The 26,219-nt window shown below is 34.6% G+C and overlaps 2 protein-coding genes across 2 annotated transcripts in view; both read right to left on the bottom strand.

Annotated features, from left to right (window-relative positions):
- The window catches only part of LOC135082395 (uncharacterized), a 211,957-nt gene extending 186,984 nt beyond the window's left edge, over positions 1-24,973 (bottom strand). The window contains exon 1 of the mRNA XM_063977190.1: positions 24,951-24,973. The gene's annotated coding sequence lies outside the window, so the exon portion shown is untranslated. The remainder of the gene's footprint in view (positions 1-24,950) is intronic.
- LOC135082399 (cytochrome P450 6B5-like) lies at positions 1,920-3,934 on the bottom strand. Its single transcript, XM_063977194.1, has 2 exons — positions 2,538-3,934; positions 1,920-2,247 (listed from the first exon to the last, which is right to left on the bottom strand). The coding sequence occupies exons 1-2, from the start codon at positions 3,913-3,915 to the stop codon at positions 2,048-2,050; spliced, it is 1,578 nt and encodes a 525-aa protein (XP_063833264.1). The 5' UTR covers positions 3,916-3,934; the 3' UTR covers positions 1,920-2,047.
- Positions 24,974-26,219: the final 1,246 nt, after the last annotated feature.

Genomic DNA, 26,219 nt, shown 5'->3' with positions numbered 1-26,219 from the left:
GATCCAGCAGGTTATTGGATAGTGAGAAGAAGGCGGGCCCGCCAGTAAGCAGACTTTTCATCTTCACGTGGTGGATCACGGTGAGAAGACTTGATGTGCTGCAAGTAAGTGTCCCTATTATCGTCTGTAATTTTTGATTCGGTAGTGTTCAGGACGCGAAGTGGCCGCTGTATTCCTCACTAGCCCATTTTCTCGCAATTTTTAATAAATTAAACAACCTTTTACTCAACCCGCTATTTTGTGTGGATTCGCGGCATACTATTTAGCCCCCACAGATATAAAAAGATTACGCGGTAATAAGCGGTTTACGATTTACGAGGTATTAAAAAAAACTACTTACTAGATCTCGTTCAAAACAATTTTCGTTGGTAGTTTTTATAGTAATGTACATCATATGTTTTTTTTAGATTTTTCATTTTCTTATTTTAGAAGTTAGAGGGGGGGGACCAACTTTTTTCCACTTTGGAAGCGTCTGTCACGCAAACTATACCTAACTACTTGAAGTGTCAATGTTTGTTAAAAATAATTTGGATCAGTTTGTAACTTTAAATAGTAAAAGACATAAATTGAAAATTTGTATACCTAAAAATAAATCAGCACTTTTCAATCAGAGCGTTTTCTGTATGGGGCGCCTCGAATATACAACCATTTACCAAAAGATATAATTGAAACTACATGTATACTTGTATTTAAAGCTAAGCTAAAGGACCTTTTGGTAAAAAAAGGTTACTACTGTGTAAATGAATATCTTTCTGACAATTTATAATGATTTGTGTGACAATTTGAGTACCTAAGTATTTATTAATGAAATGTTTTTTTTTCTCTCCGACTGACATAATATTGTATTCTGCTGACATTTTCTGTATGACTTAATTAACTTATAATTATTAATAATTGACTTGTATTTGAATTGTATCATTTATTGTGTCATAGATTTTTACTACCTATCAATTTCTTAAAATGTAATTTTACCAAACATTTATCTTACCATTATTGTATGCCCATGCGGCGGAACACAGCTGATCTATCATACAAATTTAATGACCTGACTTATGTACCTGTGATTTCACAATAAACACAATTTGAATTTTGAATTTGTACTAATATTAAATTACTCGTATGTATAAAATGAGTACCACATTTCAAAAACAAGTAATCACATTTTTACTTTATCACAATCTTTATTGAACGTGCGAGTCATCTGAAGTTGCCATAATACTAATAATTATATCAAAGTCAAAGTCAAAATTTCTTTATTTGTTTAGACTAATAAATAGTTCTTACAAATCGTCATATGCTCTTAAGGAGCCTCTACATGTCTCATAATCTTTTTACCCTACCAGCGCTTCGAGACCAACATTTTGGCAAGTGCTGAGAAGAAGCGCCGCAACAAACTCAGTCACCACTGTCTGCCGGTTAATATAAATAAATAGAAATAGTAGTAGTAGGTACATTCGATTCAGGAGCAGTTCACTGAATTTACCATGCATTCTTGTATGGTGTATCATAAGAATGGGTATACAAGATTGCGTGGTATATTAAACAAGGTAGTGACGTGCTAATATCTAGACTTACATATTAAGGTACTAGTAGAAATGACTCGCATACATAAATTTGAATAACTTGGATTGACCAGTCCCCGAAAGCAGCGCCTGTTCACAGACATGACGAGCGAACCAGCCATCGCTTCACTCGACCATATTAGAGGGAATGTAACGACCCGCCTCACTACGCCACCACCCCAGAGACATTTTAGTGAGAATGACAATGCCAAGTTATCTCTTAAAAAAAAAACATTATAATACTCACTTAACATAACATTATTCGTCTCAGAGCCGGATCTACCATTATGGCTTTTTGGGATTCAGCCTAGGGCCCCGTGGATTCCAGTAAAGTCAAATCAAATATTTTACTGTCTCATTTTCTTCTATTATATTATATTAATTATATTTATAACATTAAGATTATTATACACAATTTAATGACAACACGCAACGTACACAAGACAAATAATATACAACTATATAAAGGTTGTGGGGAGATCGAATTATTGCGTTTTAACAAACGCGCGGTTCTCCCATCCCTCGCGAATGCTGAACTTGATCTTCAGAGGCTTGGTAGGCTGTGTGACGAGGGAGGTCGGCGTGAACTCCAGCTTCCTTGGAGTTTCTGGGGTCAGCTCCAAGTTGTACTTCTTCAGAACAGTCACTAAGCCAGAGAACACTTGCATCTTTGCGAACCTCATGCCTGAAAGATTGGATTGTTGTTATTAGTGTGAATCTTTATATTTTGAGTGTCTAATACCCGTTTTCACCATCAATCCCTAATTTTTAATGACCCCTTTAAAAAATTTTTATGTGTTATCTACCATATTAGTGAAAATGGTAATAGAGATTCGCTAAATACTAAAGGGTAGAGCTGGAGAATAACCGAACCACAGCGAAAATAAAATACTTAAAATAATGCTCAAATATTTTAGCAGGAATCCTCTTGATATGGTTAAGAAATTGATCATTTAAAAAATAATAAAAACTTACCAATGCAAAGACGTGGCCCATCGCCAAAGGGCATGTAAGTGTGAGGCACTATTTTTCTTTTCTCTTCTCCCAGAAACCGTTCGGGACGATACACCTCAGGCTCTGGGAAGTACTCGGGGTTGTGATGCAGGTGGTGGACCGGCAGGTGAATACGCACTCCTTTGTCGAGGTGAACACCAGTCGGCAACGTGTAGTCCTCGATTACTTCCCTCGTTATCAGTCCAAGCACTGGATACAACCGCAGGGCTTCATCAACACACGCCTCTGTGAAAGGCAGTTCAGTCACGCAGTTGTACTCCAATTTGTTCTCGTTTTTTTCCAAATACTCATCAATTTCCTTCTGCACACGCTTCAGATTCTCTGGACTCTTCGCAAGTTCGTACATGGTATAGCTCAACGTGGTAGCAGACGTCTCATATCCAGCCAGGAAGAATATCAAACAGTTTGCCACCAAAAACTCATCAGTCACTGGCATTGAAACCTTCTTGTTGTCTTCACTACTTTTGATATTCGCAATGCTGTCGCCCTCAATATAGTTCTTCTGCTTAAAATTCAATATGAAGTCGACAAAGTCGTTTCTGTTCGTGGGCTTGTAGTCGCGTGCTTTGAAGACTGACACCATAAATTTATGGAAGAACTTTTTGGTTTCAGGTGGCATGAATGTCTGTCTACACGCGTAAAAAATCTTTGGCCAGACTGATCGCAAAAGATTCTTGAAGAAATTTTTATTAGAGGTGTCTAACACCCTGTCTCCTGCTTGTACGAATGGGTTAGTTTTATAGTCACCTTCCATGGTATGAGCGTCGACACCAAACGCGCAGGAGTTGATGCAAGCCATTGTGTACCTGGCCATGAACACCCTTATTTCGATGATGTCAGACATAGTAACATCTTCATCGAGCAGCTTTTCAAAAGTGTGGGAGCATGTTTCGATGAGCGGGAACATGCTCCTCATTTTTGCTGATGAGAACACTGGAGTGAGATTTTGGCGCACTACTTTCCACTCATCACCGTAAGAAGAGAATACATTGTTGGCACCGGGTTCCTTGTGAATGTAATTGGATATTTCTCTACCATGAAAATAGTAGAAGTCTTTGGTGGTGATGAGTTTGATGAACTCGGGATCTTGGACGATGAGCGTAGGTTCCGTGCCATAGAATGCTCCAACGTAGGGTTCCTTTGGGAATTGTTTGCAGATGGCTTGACCTACCTCGGCTATGTTTTTTTTTAGAAGGAACAGGTCGCCATAGTTGCCAAATATTGGTGTCGGCTTGATATAAGGAACGTTTCTCTTCTTCCAGTAATTGAATTTTTTCGTCGAGTAATAGACTAATGCCACAAGCACCGCTAGGATGCCGAATACGAGGTTCACAAACATTTTTGACAGCTTCGTTACTCTTATTATGATTAAATAATGAATGAAAATAATGTGTGCTTCGCTATTTATACACGCGCGATGTCACTGGGGTGACCATGATGTGTTAATTGATCATCATCTAAATAGATATAATTTTTGTGGATGATAGAGAAAAAGGAAAAGGGAAGCACAAAGATCCCAATGGGTCTATGTGCCCTACGCAAAGACGCAAAGGCATGGCTCTCATCTCATATTATATATCATAAAAGATAAGATAGAATAAGAGACATTAATACGAATAAGAATTTCACCACACACTTGGTAATAATTAGTGTCCGACCGAACTTTCGGTTTCGGTTTCGGCCGAGTTTCGGCCGAAAATCAAGTTTCGGCGGCAGTTTCGATTTTTGCTGAAACCGAAACTGATTTCGGAATTTGTCGTGACCGCTCGCCTAACTTCGTTTCTCGCGACAACGCTTGGGCGGACGCTGGCGGCCCTGTTTGGGAAATATCGTGTGCCGTTCGGAAGACTCTGAAGCGTTTTTGAGCATTTTGAAACGCATTTTTTTTTGCTTCCATCGCAACTTCAGGGCTGTGAACGGGTGCGTTGGCCATAGAAAACAAGGTCTTTCCGACTGGTCGCCTGGCCATTCAACGTGGCAATGCTGCCAGCCTTTTGGGCACCATTCTGGGCCATTTGGGCGCCATGACTGCGGCGCTGGGGGTGAAATATTTTTTAATTTTGTAAATAGTTTTTATTATTAGTAATTTTTAAATTTTAGTTTTTAAGAAATTTTAAGTTTATGTAAATAGATTTGTTTTTAATTTAAATGACCTATTGGTGTATTTTTTTCAAATTCAAATTCTTCATGTGTGCTTATTAGGGTTATTATTACTTATTATTACAGTTTTATTTTTATTTTTAATTAGGTACCACGCGACGCGAGTTTCCATGCCAAGCCGCAAGCCACGGCCGAATGTTCGGTTTTGGATTCGGTTTCGGCCGGAAAACCAGTTTCGGTCGAACTCTAGTAATAATGAGGGTTTTCGCGATTGAAAAATCCGCCAGATGGCAGGACGGGGACGTGGGGTCCGACCGCTGCGTGATTGGTGGATTTTGACATATCTGTCAATGTCATGTCAAAATAACCAATCACGCAGCATCTGGACCCCGCGTCCACGTATCGCCATCTGGCGGATCCTTCAATCGCGAAAACCCTTATTGAAAAGCAACGGCATTCAAACCACCTAATAATTATATCTATTATTGAATTTGACACATGGATGGATGCAGGCACCTTCTAACCGGACCATTCAGAAATTATTGGGAGAGGACTCCGGCCTTTCAGCAGTGAACATTCTTTGTATAAAATGATGATTAAAAAAGTAATGACGAAGTAAATGAGCCCAAAATAAATAATGCGATAGCCGTTATTAGGCTTGCCTTCTGTATTTCTATTTACCTCGTATTTTTATATTGTGTACAATAAAAAATAAAAATAATTAAAAAAATAGACTGAGTAATATTGTCCTATTAAATATCTAGATAATATGGACACTGTTCTTAACTCTATTTATTGTTGTTACGTAGACAAATTATAAAAAGTATAATTATGAGAGCAAATTGTTTTTATGATAACGAGCTACAGAGAATAGCGTAGGTAGTCTTTTACTTGTTTACAACATTTATTTATTTTTATATTGTCAATACTTTTTTTAGATAATACGATTCAATTAATTGGATTTCTATGGAATATGGCGATGGTATCTGGTACCTACATAATGTTTCTAACTATAAGGTCTACTAAAAACTATAATTATGTAATTGCCTACTTAAATTATCCGACACGCTGAATCTTTACAAATAAATATTTGCATAACCATTTACCTACATAATGTTTCTAACTATAAGGTCTACTAAAAACTATAATTATGTAATTGCCTACTTAAATTATCCGACACGCTGAATCTTTACAAATAAATATTTGTATAACCATTTAACTTATGTAAAATTGGTCATATCTTAAAACTTATGAAACTTTTCTATGGACATATTATTATAATTATGAAGCTTGTTCGATGTGTCTTAGACTCAGCTACAGTCTGTCTATAAAGTCGTGACATGAATGTTTGAGGAACTAACATTATTCATGTGTCTGGCAACACCAAAGATCACCAAACACACAGAATAAGTAACATAATATGTACATCAGCTGTCATCGAGAACAAGTTGTGGAACGATTTTCATTTTGTGGTTTTTATTGTTTGACTAATCTCCTGTAAATTATTACTCAGCTACGAAGAAAAGTATAAACAATGAGGAAAGTAAATTGGAGTGCCACGCGGAAAGTGATTTTTAAAGTTTTCCAGCAATGTTCCGCGGAGTACCAAGCTGGTCAAATTTTGTGGGATTTTGATGTTTTTTATGGGCGAACAGCATCTTTGACGGGTACGTAATCGTGTTACTGCTTGTTTATAATCTACCTAAAGTAACAAATTTACTGCATTTTGCGATTTGGTGACCAAAACAGGCATTGTTTACATAGGACATTTTTAGGTTAAATTTTCATTGTAAGTACGTAATATTGTAGTACGACCATTTCTTTTGATATATTAGTAGTATTATTCAGTCAAGTTTTCTACGAATTTTGAATTTGAATTAATTGCTTCATATCTATATTACCCGTTCGCTTTGGCCATTGATAACTGTATGACATCACTTTCACATCAAGTTGTCCGTCTACAAAAATAATAATTTGTTGAAATATTTTTTTATGATTATGATTTAGCTCTTATTATTTAAATGCATGTGAAATGATATCTTGTTGGTAAATCTTTAACAATAAATAATATTAGTTAGGTATTGTAGTTATTCTTTCCATCCCTTTAAACTTTGAACTTTTTTTTTTCAGGAAAATCAGAGAGTACAGTTAAGCGCATAGTCAATGAAGGTTTTCAGAATAATGGAAAGGACAATGTTCGTTCTCCATACATTGTTCGCCTAAAGAACCAACAATTTTGACATATTACTACCCGAAAGCGAAATAATACGATTCTGTGTGTAAGAACAATGATTCCTGATGGACACTTGCCATAAAATTAATGATTAAGAATATTAAATCACAGCGATTTTATAATATGTCGTTTATGACAACATGGCGTCTAATGTACCTATTGTGTGAATGTATGAACACCGATTCGCGAAAAATGTTTTGTATTGTCGTCACGCCGAGTCGCAGCCAAATAGTATAAAATAATAGAACAAGTTTTAGAAATACAACTCGGCATTCCACTTTTACAATATGCCCACATATTGCACGTAAATAAACAACATGAATCGTAGGTTGTTTCCACCCTTGTCATCTGACACATGAAATAAACTCCTATTGTATTATAGATATCGAAGCCGAATCGTATATAATAATAGAATGGGTTTTGGAGATCACTCGGGGTTCCACTTTTATAAAATACCTACATATTACATAAAAATACCACGAATCATGAGTTTTCTTTTCACCATTTACATCTGACACGAGATAACAAACTCCTATCTCCATGACTACCATCGTAGTCTATGCCAAAGACTACAATATTTTAAGCAAGAAGTTTCAAACCTTAGCGGCTACGGTAACCCCTGGGCCACATACATCATGATAACATTCGGTCGACACCGGAACGAAGTCTTGCGATTATGCAAAAAAGCATCGTATTCTAGTGCGGCTATATCACGTTCAACCGGGGTTTTAATTCGACTAAAGTCCTGACTAAAGACTGGAAGAAAATACGCCGCATTGTATGAGCACTTCGTGTTCGTTAAAGCGGCTTCAGATCTAGAGCCCACATAGTTTTCTTTCCAATAATATCCGCAAGTAGCGCTGCATGATCTTTACAACAAAAACGGCAATAGTTATTAAGGTGCCAAAATTATATGATTACTTTGGCACGGTATTATACACGTTCGAAGATTTGTCATTTTCATTCATTTCTTCATCATCATCATCATTTCAGCCACAGGACGTCCACTACTGAACATAGGCCTCCCCCAATGACTTCCACATCGCACGGTTGGTAGCGGCCTGCATCCAGCGCCTTCCCGCTACCTTTATCAGGTCGTCGGTCCACCTTGTGGTGGGTTGACATTGCAGAATATGACTTTTGATAGGTTCATCATAGAATTCGGCGGGGATATCCTCACGGAGGAAGTTCGTAAAAGGGCGGAACAAGATCTTATAATAATGCAAGGCCGAAGCTGTTACGCGCGTGCTCCTACGTGTAATCCGGCGAGTATGCAATAAATAGTAATGTCTGGTAAATAGTGGTAATACGTATCGTTCGTTCGTTCGTTTCAGCCGAAAAGACGTCCACTGCTGGACAAAGGCCTCCCCCAAGGATTTCCACGAAGACCGATCCTGCACCGCTCGCATACAGGCACCTCCCGCGACCTTCACCAGATCGTCGGTCCACCTAGTGGGAGGCCTGCCCACGCTACGTCTTTCGGCTCGTGGTCGCCACTCAAGAACTTTCCTGCCCCAGCGGCCATCAGCTCTACGAGCTATGTGCCCCGCCCCGTCTATGTCTGTATGCGCTACGATTACAGGGTATCATTTTGCATAGTCGCAAGACTTCACTCCGCTGCTGTCAAATCAATGTCGCATAATGTTATCGCAATGTGTGTGGCCCTTGGCCAAATCACAGAAGCCTATGCGAAGAAAGAGCACTTGAATGACAATAAAAATCAGGGTTACCATTTTATAAGATTTCCTCACTATTGAGGGTAACAAAGTAACATTAATAATCTAGCCATTAATTACATTTATTACCTATACGAGAAAGTAAAGCAACATGCGGTTTTATTTTAATTTGTAAAATATTAAACCCCTCATATTTGTAACAGTTTGTTCCAAGTTTAGTTTTACTGTTTTGTTAACAGTATTGCTGTTTCAGCTGTCACTGTGAAGCTTTGGGAAAATAAATAAATAGAAAAAATATTAACATAAATATTTATTTAAGTTTTTATGTTCATTATCATAATATGCCAATTTAAGTTACACTGTGTGACAGTCTTTGACACTAAACAAACTCTTCAGCTTAATAATACCTACCTACAGGGCGTTTTTATAGTTACTCTTGCTGATGAAACAAGAAGGGTTGATTCTACTACTGAAATACAACTACTTTTCTTACAGGACCAATATCAAATTCTCAAAAAAATTCACATCCTCGTGATGGTGATAATTTCTATGGAGAGGTTTTTTTTATATTCGGTCTCTTGGGATAAGTTATTCCATTTGAGCAGTAGAATTAATCCTTTTTATTCGATCACATATAAAAACAACACAAGTGTTTAGGAAAACTTCTTCTTTGGTATGGTATCACTACGGAGTTATAATGTCGGCAACTCTGTATCACTGACTTGTAACTTTCAAACAGCATGAATAATAAGGGCACCACATTGGTTTTCTTTCTGAAAAAAGGCTTTCAGTTTTAGTACTAACCCTTTAGCACTATTTCATTGAAATAAAAATACAATAAACGCACAGAAGACTGAAATTGAGTCAACTGACGTGACATTTATAATTTGTTGACATTATGACAGTTTGACAAGACTAGGGATTGAAAAAGTTTTAATTGAAAAAGTAAAATGACAATTTATTAAAACGATTCACATGGATATAATCGATTAAAAATATTTATAAAATGTTCTGATACTTGCCTGTAGCGATTATCCAATCCTGGTTTCTACTGAAAAACTACCTCGTGGCAAGATTTTAATAAAATAATAAAATCTTTATCTTCTCTTTCACAATCTATAAAAGTTCATTTGGTCTATTATTATACATGTGCTATGAATGAGGGTTTTCGCGATTGAAAAATCCGCGAGATGGCAATACGTAGACGCGAGGTCCAAATGCTGCATGATTGGTGGATATCTGTCAATGTCATGTCAAAAATAACCAATCATGCAGCATTTGGACCTCACGTCTACGTATTGCCATCTGGCGGATTTTTCAATCGCGAAAACCCTCATTGGCATAGATTATGAGAGACTGGCAACTATACTAGGTTGATATCAGGTGATCCGTCTGCTCATTTGCCTCCTGTCACATAAAAAAAAAAATATATGTTTCTCACACTTCAACTGGCATTGGATTCAACATCGGATTCTGACACTTTTACAGTTATGATACCATGAATATCAGTTTATGGTCCTAATTATTTTTAATTTATTTACGACCTTCGACCAGTTGGACACTTTAGATATCTTCTTGTAATAGTGTCAAACTGTCAATATCTTTTTAGCTTTTAACGCAAATCTAGTCTTCAAAGCAGTTTAATCGATTTATTTTATTTTCAAAATCGATATTTTATTGTCTATGATGGCCGCAGGAACATCACTATACATGGACTCCCAGCAATAAAGTACGGTAATGCCTCGTACAGATTTTATCGGCAAAAATTATGGAACTTGATAGGTTTTAGACCATGCCACGCACCAAAACGTCCGGAAGTTGTAATAGTATTATAGAATAAACGTTAAAAGACTTATTTATTTAATTTTTCAATGCTTAAGTGTCCATTAGAATGAAAGGGTGCTTAATGTATTAAAAAAAATAGAAAATAATTATGATGGGTTAATGTTTTTGGGCGGTTTTTTAGGCGGTTTCTGACAATGTCCTTTAGAACTCCTGGGAAACACAGGCAAGGCCGACCAAAGAAAGAAATGGATAATTTTAATATTTGTGCTCTGCGCCAAAAAATATAATTTTTTACACGGTACAAAAAGAGGTAGGTAAATAACATTTTTCATCTTTTACATGTTTTTTGTTTGATGTGAGCTATATTCATTCTTCATACAAGGTAACCTATATAATATTATAGCCTATGTTAAGCAGTTTTTTTTAGATTGTAATGATGAAATAATTTTAATTGCACCCTCCCCCTCCCTCTTATACACCCTTAAACCCCCATCCAAACAAACCAACAATTAAATCTTTCTTCTTAATAATATGAGTATAGATGTATAATTTTATAAAATTTTCACTAACAAGAATCTATTTATTTTTCCACCAGGTCACAAAATGTTCGCAATCTCTAAACATCAAAGGCATCACAAAAGACATTTTCAAAGGAAAGCGTTACATCATAGTCCATGCTGGAAGCGAAAAGGGGTTTGTGCCAAACTGCCTCCTCATATTCACTGGCAGAAATAATTTGGAAGACTACCATTCAGAAATGAATGCGCATAACTTCACGAAGTGGATTAAAGAAAAACTAATACCAAATCTTCATGAGCCTTCCATTATATTTATGGACCTGTACCAAGACAATTGGTTATTTGCTTAGGCGATAATAACAGCAGCGAAGATGATGATGTGAATGATGACAGCGCTGCTTATGAAAGTGGCAACGAAACTTTTCTTAACATCGAAAATTTTGAATCCGATGATGAAAGTGATTAATAAATGTCCTTATTAACTATGTATAATGCGTTTTTTATTATGCTGATTCAACAAAAATGCTTGGTAAAACCTCTCATAAGCATAGGTACCTACTGTATAAAAACAAAAACAAAATATCGTCGTCTAAATTGGTTAAGGGCTGATTTTTCAATCGTCGGATAACTTTTAACTGAAGAATAAGATTGGCACATTGACAGTTTCAGTATGGAAAATATGTCAAAATGACAAGTTTATTCATCAGTCAAAAGATATCTAAGGATAGTATAGTATATTTAGTATATTTATCATAGTATATTTAACATAGAATCTAAAAAATTTATTTTCTTTTTCTGTTTCTGTTTACTCAATTTTTAAAAACGATACCTATGTATAAACTATTTGTGAAAACTATTTTGGCAAATGTGAAGTTTAATTGGTAACTCTATATGTGTTATAGAATGCTGTTTGTTTTCCTAACAATAAAATAAAAATAAAATAAAAATAAAAAAATCTACCCTTAACTAAATTGCCCTAGTATCAAACACATTTGGTCAAATTGTATAGGGTTGCTACATGAAGAAAAAAAGCGCCCTCATTTTATGTCACGACTTTATAGACAAACTGTACCTCCAGTGTCAGTGTGACGTGCTAAGTTTGAGACACCTGTATACTTATGAAAAATATCATCAAGCCTACATATTTATCGTAAAACTTGTAGGTATTAGTACAATCGCAATATTAAAATCTATTTTTGTCCAATCTATCGTAAATATCTCAAACTTGCAAGTCATAAAGTTTAACTTTTTATCTTGCAAGTCACGGAAAGTTGCTAGAAATTTGTTTACGTTTCGATAAATGATAACGGGGCTACTGCGCAATAACATACAGGATGATTTTGTTATCAGTATCCAAATTTTTAGGAGTGACTCAGAATCAGTAACTTATCGATATACGTAAAGAAACCTTTTTTTTTTCATATTTAATTATTTTTATCCGCTGTGCGAATTTTCAAAATTGGCTCACGTCGATAATTTGCTTCGTTCATTGAAAAATACGAAACACACAGTTAACTACAAAGCTTAATAGACAAAATGGTACGCGAAAATAAGCCTTAACCTTTAAAAATTAAGATATGGGCCAGCCGCAAATTAAATTTTTAATAATTTTTTTCACGGAAAATACCGTGATTAAGAATAATTAAGATAAAGTTATAAAGCTAATTAAAAGAAATAGATACTAAAATAACCCTGTAACTAGATAACATAAAAAACATACCAACCGAATTGAGAACCTCCTCCTTTTGTTGAAGTCGGTTAAAAATCACCCTATATCAGGCTAAACACTGTAGAATGTTATGACTACATATTTGCTATTTAAACCATATTAAGTACCTGTAGCCTTGTGAGCTGTCGACGGTGGGAGGATTAACTTTTAAAACCGGCTACGAGCATTCGCAATTTAAGGTCATTAACCTTTTTTTGTTTATGTTAAAATTACTAAATTAGTCCAGAATAAAAACACTACTCATAATGTAATTAGCTTCACAAAAACTAGCCAATAGCAGTTTTATTTCTTTGACTTACCCAGCTATGTATGAGTTAGTTAGTTGTTCGTTCTTTTAAAAAAAAAATCAAAATCAAAAATATTTATTCAGTTTAGACCACAAGTGGCACTTATGAACGTCAACATATTATTGTAATGATTTTAGAATTTATATTGTATTTTATACGATTATTGGTTACTTTTAAATAGTTATCGCAACAATTTTAGTATTTTTATTGTATTTTAGAAGAACCCAAAAACCCATTATTAAATTAAAATACTTTATTTGATTACTTCCTAGGCATTTTGCAGACATTAGAATGATTTTAGAATTTATTGTGTATTACATCCAATTATTTCATATTTATTATTTAATTTAATTATTTTAGATTTTTATTGTATACATTTTAGTATTTTAAAAATTAAAAAACAGCTAATTATGAAATAAGTATTGCATTTGACTAGTTCCGGGGCATGCCGTCGATAAGTCGTTTTGAACCGGTCGACTTTCACTCATGGAAGGGGAAGTTACCTTATCGCTGGCATGCCGCTGGACAGTCAGTTCGATTTGAGCGTTCAAAGCAAGAGGTACTATTAAGATGACGTCATAATGTCGGAATTGTGTAAATCAGTGGTGCTGAAATACAAGTTAGAACAACCTACAAGAGTGTTTCATTTCAACTCAGAAGTGGTACGTGATCTACAGCTCATAAGGTACGTTTTTATTTATTTGGTTAAAAAGTAATTGATTTTAAAAGTTCAAGTAGAAAAACGTATGAATATTTCGTTTAATGCATGAAATAGTTATTTTTAAAACAAGGCTAGACGCGCCTTCAGTTTATCAGGCTAGATGCGCCTTAGACTATGACTAAGACTATGACTATGACTATGACCATGACTATGACCATGACTAAGACTTAGTATAACGATGCTAGACGCGCCTCCAGTTTATTAAGCTGGATGCACCTTAGACTATGACTATGACTTAGTATAACGAGGCTAGACGTGCCTCCAGTTTATCAGGCTAGATGCGCCATTGACTATGACTAAGTATGAGAGACTGGACGCGCCTCCAGTTTATTAGGCTAGATGCGCCTTAGACTATGACTATGACTATGACTATGACCATGACTATGACTGTGACTGACTTAGTATATCGAGGCTAGACGCGCCTCCAGTTTATTAGGCTAGATGCGCCTTAGACTAGATGCGCCTTAGACTAGATGCGCCTTAGACTATGACTATGACCATGACTGTGACTGACTTAGTATATCGAGGCTCGATGCGCCTCCAGTTTATTAGGCTAGATGCGCCTTGGACTATGACTTAGTAAAACGAGGCTAGACGTGCCTCCAGTTTATCAGACTAGATGCGCCATTGACTATGACTAAGTATGAGACATGTAGAGGTTCCTTAAGAACAAAATATTCGACCATTTGTAAGTACTATTAATTAGTCTAAACGAATGAAGATATTTTGACTTTTGACTTTGACTTTGACTATAACTATGACTATGACCATGACTATGACTTAGTATAACGAGGCTAGACATTCCTCTAGTTTATCAGGCTAGATGCGCTTTTGAATATGACTAAATATAACGAGGCTAGACACGCCTCCAGTTTATTAGGCTAGTCGTGCCTTGGACTATGACTATGACTTAGTATGACGAGGCTAGACGTGCCTCCAGTTTACCAGGCTAGATGCGCCTTAAGGGCCCCATTGTTTAGGATGTCTCTAGAATAAAAAGCCTTCTATTGCTGACATAACAAGGAAGCCGTCCAGTTGTCACATGAGTTGTGTGTGTAGGTCGCACTGAATAAAATAGAAATATAAATACAAAATCTTTATTTGTGATGCATAAGTATAATAGAAACATGTCACAATGGTATTTTACTACACTTTGCTCAGGGAGCATAATATTAATTGTCAAACAAAAGATTTTTTTAGATTTATTTTTGAGATTTAGATTTTTGGAAAAGAAATGAATCAAACTTTTGCTTAATATAACATGAACATAGCTTCCATATGATGTTGAGTTGATGCTGGTCAGACACAGTTTATTTCGTCGAGTACTTTATTTCACAGTTGAGTACAACGACGACTGAAGATGGAGCTCGTATACCGTCAGCTGACGATGAAATAAGCGTGCTAAGCGGAAGAAGTTGTCGTCGTCGTCCAGTAAGAAGGCGCCACCACGATCGTCTTCTATGGGGCCAAGGTTGAAGAAAAATACGCGAAGGAGCTCATCTTCTTCCAGCTCTACTGAAAGAGCAGTGCCACATGTGGTTCGTAAAATTTCTGATAGACTCTAGTGAAGAAAAGTATTTTTTTCATTGGTAGTCTTTTTTATTGCGCACACATTATTGAATATTACGCATACCTACAGTAAAATGGGAATATTAGCTTATGTAGTAAATCTTTAATAGTAATAATTAAAATAATAAATTATTCGATTATAATGTATAAAGGAACGTTAAAGTAAATGTGCTAAAAAATACATTTGAAAGAAAATATTTTTACACAAGTAAAGTGAATTAATTAATGATTCGTTTATTTTAAAATTGTCATCGGTTCGGACTTTCGGTAGGTACTTTTGCCAAGTACAATATCTTGTCTATCTATAATTCCACTTCAAAAATATATTTCGAATTATTCTGACCTCTGATTACATTAGTCTGACCTAGATAGGACCTGTTTCTAGGTGAAGTAAGGTTTTTCTTCTAATTTAGTTTTCTCAAAGAACTAAATCAGTTAAAAGAACTAAATCAGTTAGCGACTTCAAATAAACACAATATTATTATTACTGTAAGAAGTCATAAAAAAAAGTCATGCAATTTGTACCTAACTATAAAAAGAACTTAATACCTGTACCAAGGTTTCATAGATAGGTTATGTTAAGTTAGGGTCACTTTTCATTTTTTGGTAGAGCAAAAGATATGAAACGTCAAGGTTCCATAAGAGCAGAAGTTTAAAGTTTTTCTTTCAGTAGTCTTACATTTTTTTATGACAATTTTGTGAGCGCTATTATAATAGCTAATGCAAATAAGAGAATTTTGTCTTTAACTTAGACATTGCAAAAGTTAATTGGCTTGGCTAAGAACTACGGACGTCTGTTAGAGGAAATTTTTAATCCTACTACTTGAAAGGATGAACAGTTTACGTAATTATTTTAATGACAGAAAAAAGAAATATGAGACTGTTTTGGTAAATGAAAATTCCTTTTAAATGTTGGTAGTGAGTGCACTTGTTGACGCAAAACCGATGCTGAAACTAAGTATAGTTTGGCGGATCATTTCAATATCAATTCCAATTGTAAAAGTTGTGGTCAATCATCAGTCATACCTCTGTGTTTAGAGCGAACATAAACAAAAATGTTGATGAGATTGACGCTGTTATAGAAGTGTTAGTGATTGATGATGCATAGCAGACTTCACTGACAATAGACGATTTGACACCATTCCCCATGAAATGACCTGTAAATTACCGTTTTTGATCGCATTGTAATTAAGAAAAGTAGTTTGATTAAATTCACAAAATAGTGACGTCACTTGCTTGTCGTGCCATACAAAATCTATGGGAGTTTGATTTAACAGTTTTTAAAAGTACGTCAATTGACTGGTGGTGTCAACACGTCTATTGGTCAAAACTTCACGTAACTGCAATTTCTCACGGTTTGGAATACTGACATTCTATAAAATTCCTGGCCAGAATATTTTCGAGAGCCACGAAGATGACGGACACAGGTGAATACCAGTTATTTCTAATTTTACAGAGGATAGTTTCTGGCTTTTAGAGTTGCCTTTCGATTTAAATTTTTTGAATAACTTGACACCTGGCGAGCTTAAGGCCGTGGGTTCGATTCCCGCCTTAGGCGGTTCTATATTATCAAGTGATAAAAAAATATATACAGGGGATGTTTAGATAAACTAATATTTTATAATGCGAATAGCTTTCCGCCGAGGGTTCGCCCGCGTGGAATTTTGTTTGTCACAGTTGTTTGTTTTGTATGTCCTTCCCCGGGACTCAATCTCTATGCCAAATTTCATCAAAATCGGTTCAGTGGTTTAAGAGTGAAAGAAAGTATACAGAGTTACTTTCGCATTTATAATATTAATATATAAATTAAACTGGGGGCCAAGTACCGGGTGTTTAAAAGAGCCTTTTTTTAATTCACAACGCCAAAGGTGAAATCGTTTTTAGTAATTTGTCGCCTAGTCCAATAACACTTAAAGCAAATGTTTTAATAGCTACTTCAATGCTTTTTGGAGCATGTCCAATATGTCATGTAAATCGAATTGTAAAAGACCCCTCAGCTATAGATACTCTCGATAGAGCTGATATTATGACTAAGCCCGGACTTAGTTCCGACACGTTCTGGTTAGTTAGATAAGCTGTATACTCTTTTGTGAAATTATCGCGATTGTATTGCTATAAATCTGACTGAGATAGGACGTAGGTACACGTGCAGTCTTTGATGTCAGGATGAAAAATAATGTACAAATACCACCATTACCTACCACTTATCTCATTACAAAAGGGAAAAGGGTTCAGAAATCCATAGATGACTAACTTGATCCATAGCTGCTTATCAATATTATTCAGGACTCTTAAATCATATTTAGGTCAGATCTTGATGATAAAGAGAAAAGTCTTTAATGTTCTGTAGCAGTCACTTACTTTAGTCGATGAAAGACAACTTCCATGAGTTGGAGACACTAGCTGTGGTGTGTGTGCTAAAAAAAAGGTGTATTTATCTTTTAGGACTTAAAAGTTTTTACCGGTTATGCTGCCTTAAGAACCACGTTAAAAAAAAAGAGAAAAAAAAAATAGTTCCGCGAATAGTCCAAATACCAAAATTTAGTCATAGAATCTGACGACAACCCATCCAAACATCATAATTTCTTCAAATAGCAGATACAGTAAGGTTGATACCAAATTATTTTTAGTGGTCCCACGTACAGCTAGATGGCAAATATGTTGCGCTAATCGTGATGAAATTGAGCATCACAGACATTCAGAAACACATAATATAAGAACACTGTAATTGTACCTATTGGTTTCAAAAACTTGGAAAATTTGTAGAGAAGAAAATTATGTTAAGGCCTTAGAAATACATAATTCTGACGAAAGTACCTTTAGTGTAATCATAAATCGTGACCATAATTCATTATTTGCCAGATTACGGTTACAAATGGATATAATTGGATATAATATTAACGTTTTGACATGTTCTTATAAACTTACTAACTTTCACATGGCAGTCATGGCAAGATACACTGTAATTAAATTGATTATGTACTAACATTTAATGGACGTGTATTTATGTGAAATAAAAATTTAGATTTAAAAAGAGAAGTTTCCAACATATTCGATATGAGAAGTTTTGAGAAAATTATAAAGTAAAACGATTAATATCTAAATTTCATGCAAATATCCGTTATTGGTTATAAAATAAGTCATTACGAATAATATAGATCAGGCGAAAATGTATAAGTACTTACCTACAAGATAACATTTGTTACTGGTTTAATATGAAGAATATAGTTTCTAAAATGCATTATTAATGTTAAAACACTTGTTAACAAGTTGTCATAGAATTGTTTATCATTCTACTATATATGCTCCACATTGTTTTGAAAAGTAATATTAATGATTTTAGAATAAATCCTTATTAGACGTGAATGCCGGGAGGCATCACGGTGTCGGATGGCCGAATGTAATGATTTTAGAATTTATATTGTATTTTATACGATTATTGGTTACTTTTAAATAGTTATCGCAACAATTTTAGTATTTTTATTGTATTTTAGAAGAACCCAAAAACCCATTATTAAATTAAAATACTTTATTTGATTACTTCCTAGGCATTTTGCAGACATTAGAATGATTTTAGAATTTATTGTGTATTACATCCAATTATTTCATATTTATTATTTAATTTAATTATTTTAGATTTTTATTGTATACATTTTAGTATTTTAAAAATTAAAAAACAGCTAATTATGAAATAAGTATTGCATTTGACTAGTTCCGGGGCATGCCGTCGATAAGTCGTTTTGAACCGGTCGACTTTCACTCATGGAAGGGGAAGTTACCTTATCGCTGGCATGCCGCTGGACAGTCAGTTCGATTTGAGCGTTCAAAGCAAGAGGTACTATTAAGATGACGTCATAATGTCGGAATTGTGTAAATCAGTGGTGCTGAAATACAAGTTAGAACAACCTACAAGAGTGTTTCATTTCATTATTATAGAAAATAATAAAAAAAGAAAAGGTAGCCCTTATAGGGCACTTTACATGTCTCCTTATCTTTTGGGCCCTACCAGCGCTTCGAGACAAACATATTATGGCAAGTGCTGAGAAGAAACGCCGGAACAAACTCAGTCACCACTAGTTGCCAGGAATTATCTAACAGTAAGAATAACCAAATTCGAGTACATCAAATATCGTCAGTTGCAGGTTCACTTGGGGTAACTGACAAAATACGGTTTTTGAGTTAAATATACAGTTTTTCTTAGTTTTTTCTGCTCTTTCGAATGGTATACGTAAAAAAATTCTAGCTTTAAAAAATTACAATTACACGGACATTTTCAGGTGTGAACTTTTCAGATTTCCTTCATAATTTTGGTGTAACTGACATTGTAATAATTTTACCAGGTTGAATTGGTGTATCTGTAATAATGTAAAAATTTTGCTGCAAAACTTTGCAATTACACTGATTTGCTAAGGTTTATAACATTAAATAAAATAGGAATTTAGAAAGTTTTAAGGCATATTACATTATTATTATACCAGCAGTATCAGTTAAAGAAGTTAAAGTTAGCTCAACAAAAAAAATATTGAAATTGAGCAAACTATCCAGCCAAATAGGCGTCACTGCGCGTTGCTAACATTAACCTGTTGTTACTCTGTTACTTTTACTGTTGTAGTACTCATGACCTTAATTCAACATTGCTATAAAGAGTTGGGAAATTAAATCCATTTTGTTTTCAGTTTAAGTTGCCCCGTAGACCTAAATACGGTATTGGTAAGTCAAAGCTTAAAAAAATATTTAAATTACTTAGTTTCACAGTAATACTTTAGTTATTTCAATATTTCTGTCTTAAAAAAATTAAATACACATATTTTCTTGATTTTCATGGCTTTTTTAACATTTTTTAATGAATAAAATAAAAGTTACTTCTAACAAAATTTAAAAAAAAATAAAGAAAACGACAAAATGTTATTTTTTTCATGAATTCTCTTATTTTTTAATACTTTTACATAAATTATACAGCAACTAAGTAAACAAAACCCAGCAAATCCATCAAATAATTTTAATTTGGGCAGTACTTACACCAATTTGACCTATGTTTTTTCCAAAAGTATGGTGTAAAATTAGTGTAACTGTCAAAAGTACAAAAATACATTGGTGTAACTGCAATTTATTTCCTTAACTAAGACATATTAGATAATTCTTTTTATTTAATCGAAAACCGCGTAGAATTCTAAGCATTTCTGTAAAAACAGATCCAAAAAAGGTTAAATAGGAAAAAAGTTATGTCCGATTTAAGACGAAAAAAAACTTTAAACGGCTCTACTGAAAAACTGTATTCGGTCAGTTACCCCAAGTGAACCTGCAACTGACGATATGTGCAGACTGAACTGACCACGCATCCTTGTCATCAATATATTCTCGAACCTTGTAGTACCCTTTGGACATAAGGGTATTTTTTATATGTATCTTTTTGTTTATTGGCAATTCGACAAGGTTGTGTGGTATTTTGTTAAATATGGTAATACATTTCCCCAAGAATGAATTACCTATTTTATGCAACCTAAAAGATGGAACAGCAAGTTTATTCTTATGTCTCGTGTTAAATGAGTGGACGTCGCTTTTCTTAGTAAATAAATGTAGATGTTTACGGACATACATAATGTTATCAAATATATATTGCGAAGCCACGGTCAATATATTGATTTCTTTAAAAACTTCTCTAAGCGAGTCACGTGGTTTAAGACCGTATATTGCCCGAACAGCTCTTTTCTGTAAAATGAAAATTGATTCTATGTCTGCTGCTGAGCCCCACAGTAAAAGACCATAAGACATAATACTATGAAAATAACTAAAATATACAAGCCTTGCTGTTTCAACATCAGTCAAGTTTCTGATCTTTCAGCTGAACTAAGTTTTCCCGCCTAGGCAGCAATATGGGGGCCCCATTGTAATTTACAATCTAGAGTAATACCTAGAAAAACAGTAGAGTTTATCAGTTCTATACGTTCATTATTTAATGTAATATTTGTGTTAACTTGTTTGACATTAATTAGGCATAGTGCATTTTAAACATTTAGTTTTTTTTTGCGTTTAATAGCAAATTATTAGTTGTAAACCAGTCTAATACTTTGGAAAGAGCATTATTCACGTCATTAAATATTTCCTGACGCCTGTTAGTTTTAAAAATTAAAGAAGTGTCATGAGCAAATAATACTATCTCACAAAGGTCCTTTGAATAAAAAGGTAGATCATTTATATAAATCAGAAAGAGCAATGGTCCCAGTATTGAGCCTTGGGGCACTCCCATTTTTAGAGGGGCGCCTGAAGAGTTAGTTCCGTGAATGTTTACTTTTTGTAATCTGTCTGAGAGGTAAGAGTGTAATAGGCTTAAGGCCTTGCCTGATACGCTATAATGTTCTAGCTTAAATAACAGAGTTTGATGATCAACACAGTCAAACGCCTTCGATAAGTCACAAAATACACCAATAGCATCTTTTTTCTCCTGCCAAGCATCGAAAATGTGTTTGATAAGAGCAACCCCTGCATCGGTCGTACTTTTCCCTTTTGTGAACCCATATTGTTTTTCATGAAACAGTTTATTAAAGTAAAATGAGACAGTAGTTGATTGAAAATATTTTTTTCGAATATTTTACTGAGCGCAGGTAGTATCGATATAGGTCTAAAGTTCGATGGGTCACTTTTGTCTCCTGCTTTAAATAATGGTATGATTTTACTATGTTTTATCAGGGTAGGGAACTGACCTTCGTTAATACATTCATTAAAGATATGAGCTAAATGGGGAGCTATAAGAGGAATGATGGGTTTTATTATGTCTGTTGATATGCCCCATATTATTATATCCTCTGTCTTTTTTATATTTAGTTCTTTGAAAGTTTTTATAATAACTATGGGGTCTATTTGTCTAAATTTTAATGGGCTATTGCAAACATCAACACAACCTTCGAGAAGAGACATTGCATGATATGAACATGAATTAAGATTGCTTGTTGTTATGATTGGTACAATTGAGAAGTAACTTTCGAATGCGCTTGCTACCTTATCATTGCATTTAATATACTCTTATTATCATTTTTTAATGCGAATATGTCATCCCGAGATATAATTCTACAAGTTTCTTTATTAATACAATTCCAAGTAGCTTTAATTTTGTTGCCAGAGTTTTTAATTTTGTCACGTATGTAACGCTCTATAATTCTATTTCCTTGCTCGATGGCACAAAATGGTGTTGAAATGGCGCTATTTGACCGCAATGATCAGAATTAACAAAATTTATTATTGATTTCTAAAGCACTAAGCAGTTACAGAATATACATATATTGTCTAAGCTGATGTTGGAGTCACCCTAGTTGGTTCAGAGAAAAGATTTAACAAGTTAAAAGATTTGAAGAAAGAGAGGAATCTTCTATTATATTAATATTAAAGTCTCCACATACAACTACTTTCTTTGAACTATTACACACTCTTCTAAGTACCTCTTCCATTGTGGCATTTCAGCAGAATGACGTCCACTGCTGGACAAAGGCATCCCCCAAGGATTTCTACAAAGACCGGTCCTGCGCTGCCCACATCCGGGCACCTCCCGCTACCTTCGCCAGATCGTTGGTCCACCTAGTGGGAGGCCTGCCCACACGTCTTCCGGCTCGTGGTCGCCATGCGAGAACTTTTCTGCTCCAGCGGCCATCAGCTCTGCGAGCTATGTGCCCCGCCCACTGCCACTTGATTAAGCGATTCTGCGGGCTATGTCCTATGTCTTAGCTGTTCACATTAAAATAAATTAGGAATGTCGGTAGAAAAACAGAATAATTACATAAATGTAGTACTAAAGTGTAAGTTTAGGTATTCTTAGGAAAAATATTGAAATAGACGATTTTTGTAAGTAGGAAGGAATTTTTTTGAACAAACTTTAATTATGGTACCTATTATTCAATATCACGATAATATTAAAGATTATACAGGGTGACTGGAACTGAACCCGCCATAGCTAATACGCGTATACAGGAGGTCATTTGCTAATTATTGAACCCTACTTTCTATGACTAAAGTTTTATAGTTTAGGAGATAATGTCAATTTTTATACTTTTTTCAGATTTTTCCGAAATTTGACCTAAAAACTGCTTCCATTTTTTTTCTCGCGTGATTTCAACAGTTTTTTTTATTTGATATAAATATCGAATATGTATTTATTCAAATAAAATAAATTTCTGATCCATGTTATGATTGAATACCTAGTTACGAGCCGCCAAAGTCTAACAAAAGTACAAACCACGATAAAAAATTCTACTTCGAATTCGATTTTAAAAAAAATAATGGCGATAATGGATTGCCAATAATCTTAAAAATATCTCTAGCTTCTCTTCTTTCCAATGATATATCACACGTTGTAATTAGATATTGAAATTTGTCAAAAATTCAAAGTTTATGGGAGAAAATGGAGTAACAACACAAAAATTATCCATACAAAGTTGATTTTGAATTTTTTTAAACTCTTATCCTCATAATGAGATTATTATTTTTTTAATTAATTTTTCAAAAAACACAAAAGTAGTTATGAGAAGGAGTATAGCAGAAAATTAGAGATGTTTGAAGAAACTTTGTATGGATAATTTTCGTATTATTACTCCATTTTCTTCCATAAACTTTGAATTTTTAATAAATTTCAATATCTAATTACTACGTATGATATATCATTGGAAAGAAGAGAAGGCAAAGATATTTTGAAGATTATTGGCAATCCATTATCACCATTAGTTTTTTTTTTTTTTAAATCGAATTCGAACTTGAATTTTTTATCGGGTTTGTACTTTTGTTGAACTTTGGCGGCTCATAACTAGTTATTCAATCATTATTTGGATCTGAAATTTATTTTATTTGACTAAAAGTTTATTCGATATTAGTATCAAATAAAAAAATTGGTTAAAATCATGCGAGAAAAAAAAATTGCAGTTTTTAGGTCAAATTTTGGAAAAAAGTATAAAAATTTACGTATCTCCTAAACTATAAAACTTTAGTCATAGAAAGTTAGGTTCAATAATTAGCAAATGATCTCCTCTATACGCGTATTAGCTTTGGCGGGTTCAGTTCCAATCACCCTGTATAAAAACATAACTATGTTTTAAATTTTTGGATTTTATCAGTAAATGTACCTAATTTTTGAAAGTCAAATGAATGACTTTATATCAACAGAGTAGCTAGGCGAGTAATTGATTGTGTCTGCATGAAGTTGAACGCGATACAGCAAAAAATGCCTGGGATAAATGTCGTCAACTGCTTGGCCTCCATTGGATTATGATGGGAGAATTTTGCCATAATCGCCACGTTTGGCAGACGAACTCGCAATTGCCGTGGTAATGGTAGGATAGTTCTGCCCCTTCGTCGGGAATCTAGTGACAATAGCTGAATAGGCCGTAGAAAATAACGTTTAGTAAGTAGGTACCTAAACTTTTTAGCTTTTTAGCACCGCCCACTCAATATCTCTGTTTTGTTCAAGGTCAGCTGGTAGAGACTTATGGCATTAAGCTCGCCTTTTTGTACGGAACATTTTTATGTGTGTGCAGTGCAATAAAGTCTTGAAATAAATAAGTATTATAATATGATTTGTAATAAGTAATTCATCTAAAGACGCCACTCATCCTTACTCGTATGTTGCATGCAAGTCATGTAAGTGCACATGTGTGGCACATGCGTGTAAATCTTCAAACAACAACATCATAATTATTTAACATCAGTGCACTGTTGCACGAGCACCAAAGAGCTTGATCTAGACATCTGTTTTCTCAGTATAAAGAGATGGATTAGTGCCCGTTTTCACCATCAATCCCTAATTTTTAAGTGACCCCTTTGACAGCAAAATTCATATGATAAGTGTTACCATATGGGTCACTTAAAAATTAGGGATTGATGGTGAAAGTGAAGCTAGCTTTTGCCCGCGGCTTCACCCGCGTGAAATTTAGTTTGTCACATAATTATCGTCATAAAATTATAGCCTATGTGTTATTCTGGGTTACTTATAAACCATATTACTGTAAAGTTTCATCGAAATCCGTTCCGTAGTTTTTGCGGAAAAAGTAACAAACATCCAGACATTAAAACCTTCGCATTTATAATATTAGTAGGATTGTTCAGGGCCCCGAATGCGCTAAAAATTTTCAGCTGCAATGCTACTGGACGATGAACGAAAATCAGCTACATAGGTATGACAAATCCGTATCGCGGTAATCTTTTGACAGCTTTATTAGGTACGTAAAAGTCAGAAAGCTAATTGTTCTCAAACTCAGTAACCTCAGTGGTCACCCCAGATTGGATGGAAAGTAAAGAAGTAAACAATGACATGAATAAAAATGTGTTTCTTGCAAATCATAATGACTCGTTACATAACGTTATCAATATTATTATTAAGGTTAGTTGACACGCACCTAATGACTCTGCGTTGATTACTGTCAATGAGTAAGTTAACATTCAACGAACATGTGATTGATTTTATGTCTATGATGGGTATACAGGGTGGAATTTTGTAATGCCACCTGGAGGGAAAGTACTCTTAAAATTGTACATAGAAATTTTTTCTCAAATAAAACATAACTTTATTTTTGAAAAGAAATAGAACTGCATTCAAAGTGCTTGCCACACCTGGGAAATGAACCAACTAAAATCTGTTAAAAATTACACGCTGTATTTTTATTGCATCGATCATTAGCTTAGATTAATAAAACCTAGATGGATAGTCTTCATACAAACGCTTCGTCAAGAGTGAGGCAAAAATCTTATGTCATTAGTGTCAATTTTGTTGGGGAGTGTAGACAGTGAAGGCGATTTTCCCGAAAGTAGGGAAATTTTTAATACGTTTTTAATTATTTTATAATTAACAAAAACAAAACGCATCATGTACTTACTTATTTATTGAATTCAAAGTACCTACCTAATAACAATAAGATAAATCGACTTAAAAGTCTCGATTTCATAAAAAAGGAAGTGTATTTGTACGGCGAACAATTGGGAAATAAATTTTCTTGTTACTGGTATCATTCCCGTATTAAATTTTTGAAAGCCAAATTCAAGCAAACTACG

This window comes from Ostrinia nubilalis, chromosome 21 (genome assembly GCF_963855985.1).
Source record: "Ostrinia nubilalis chromosome 21, ilOstNubi1.1, whole genome shotgun sequence".
Lineage (NCBI taxonomy): Eukaryota > Metazoa > Arthropoda > Insecta > Lepidoptera > Crambidae > Ostrinia > Ostrinia nubilalis.
This window is presented reverse-complemented; position numbering and strand designations above follow the sequence as displayed.

Excerpts from the sequence above, each read along its gene's own strand:
- LOC135082399 (XM_063977194.1), bottom strand. The coding sequence starts at position 3,915 with ATGTTTGTGAACCTCGTATTCGGCATCCTAGCGGTGCTTGTGGCATTA. Across the intron at positions 2,248-2,537 it reads TGGGCCACGTCTTTGCATTG|GCATGAGGTTCGCAAAGATG; the intron begins GTAAGTTTTTAT and ends CCAATCTTTCAG.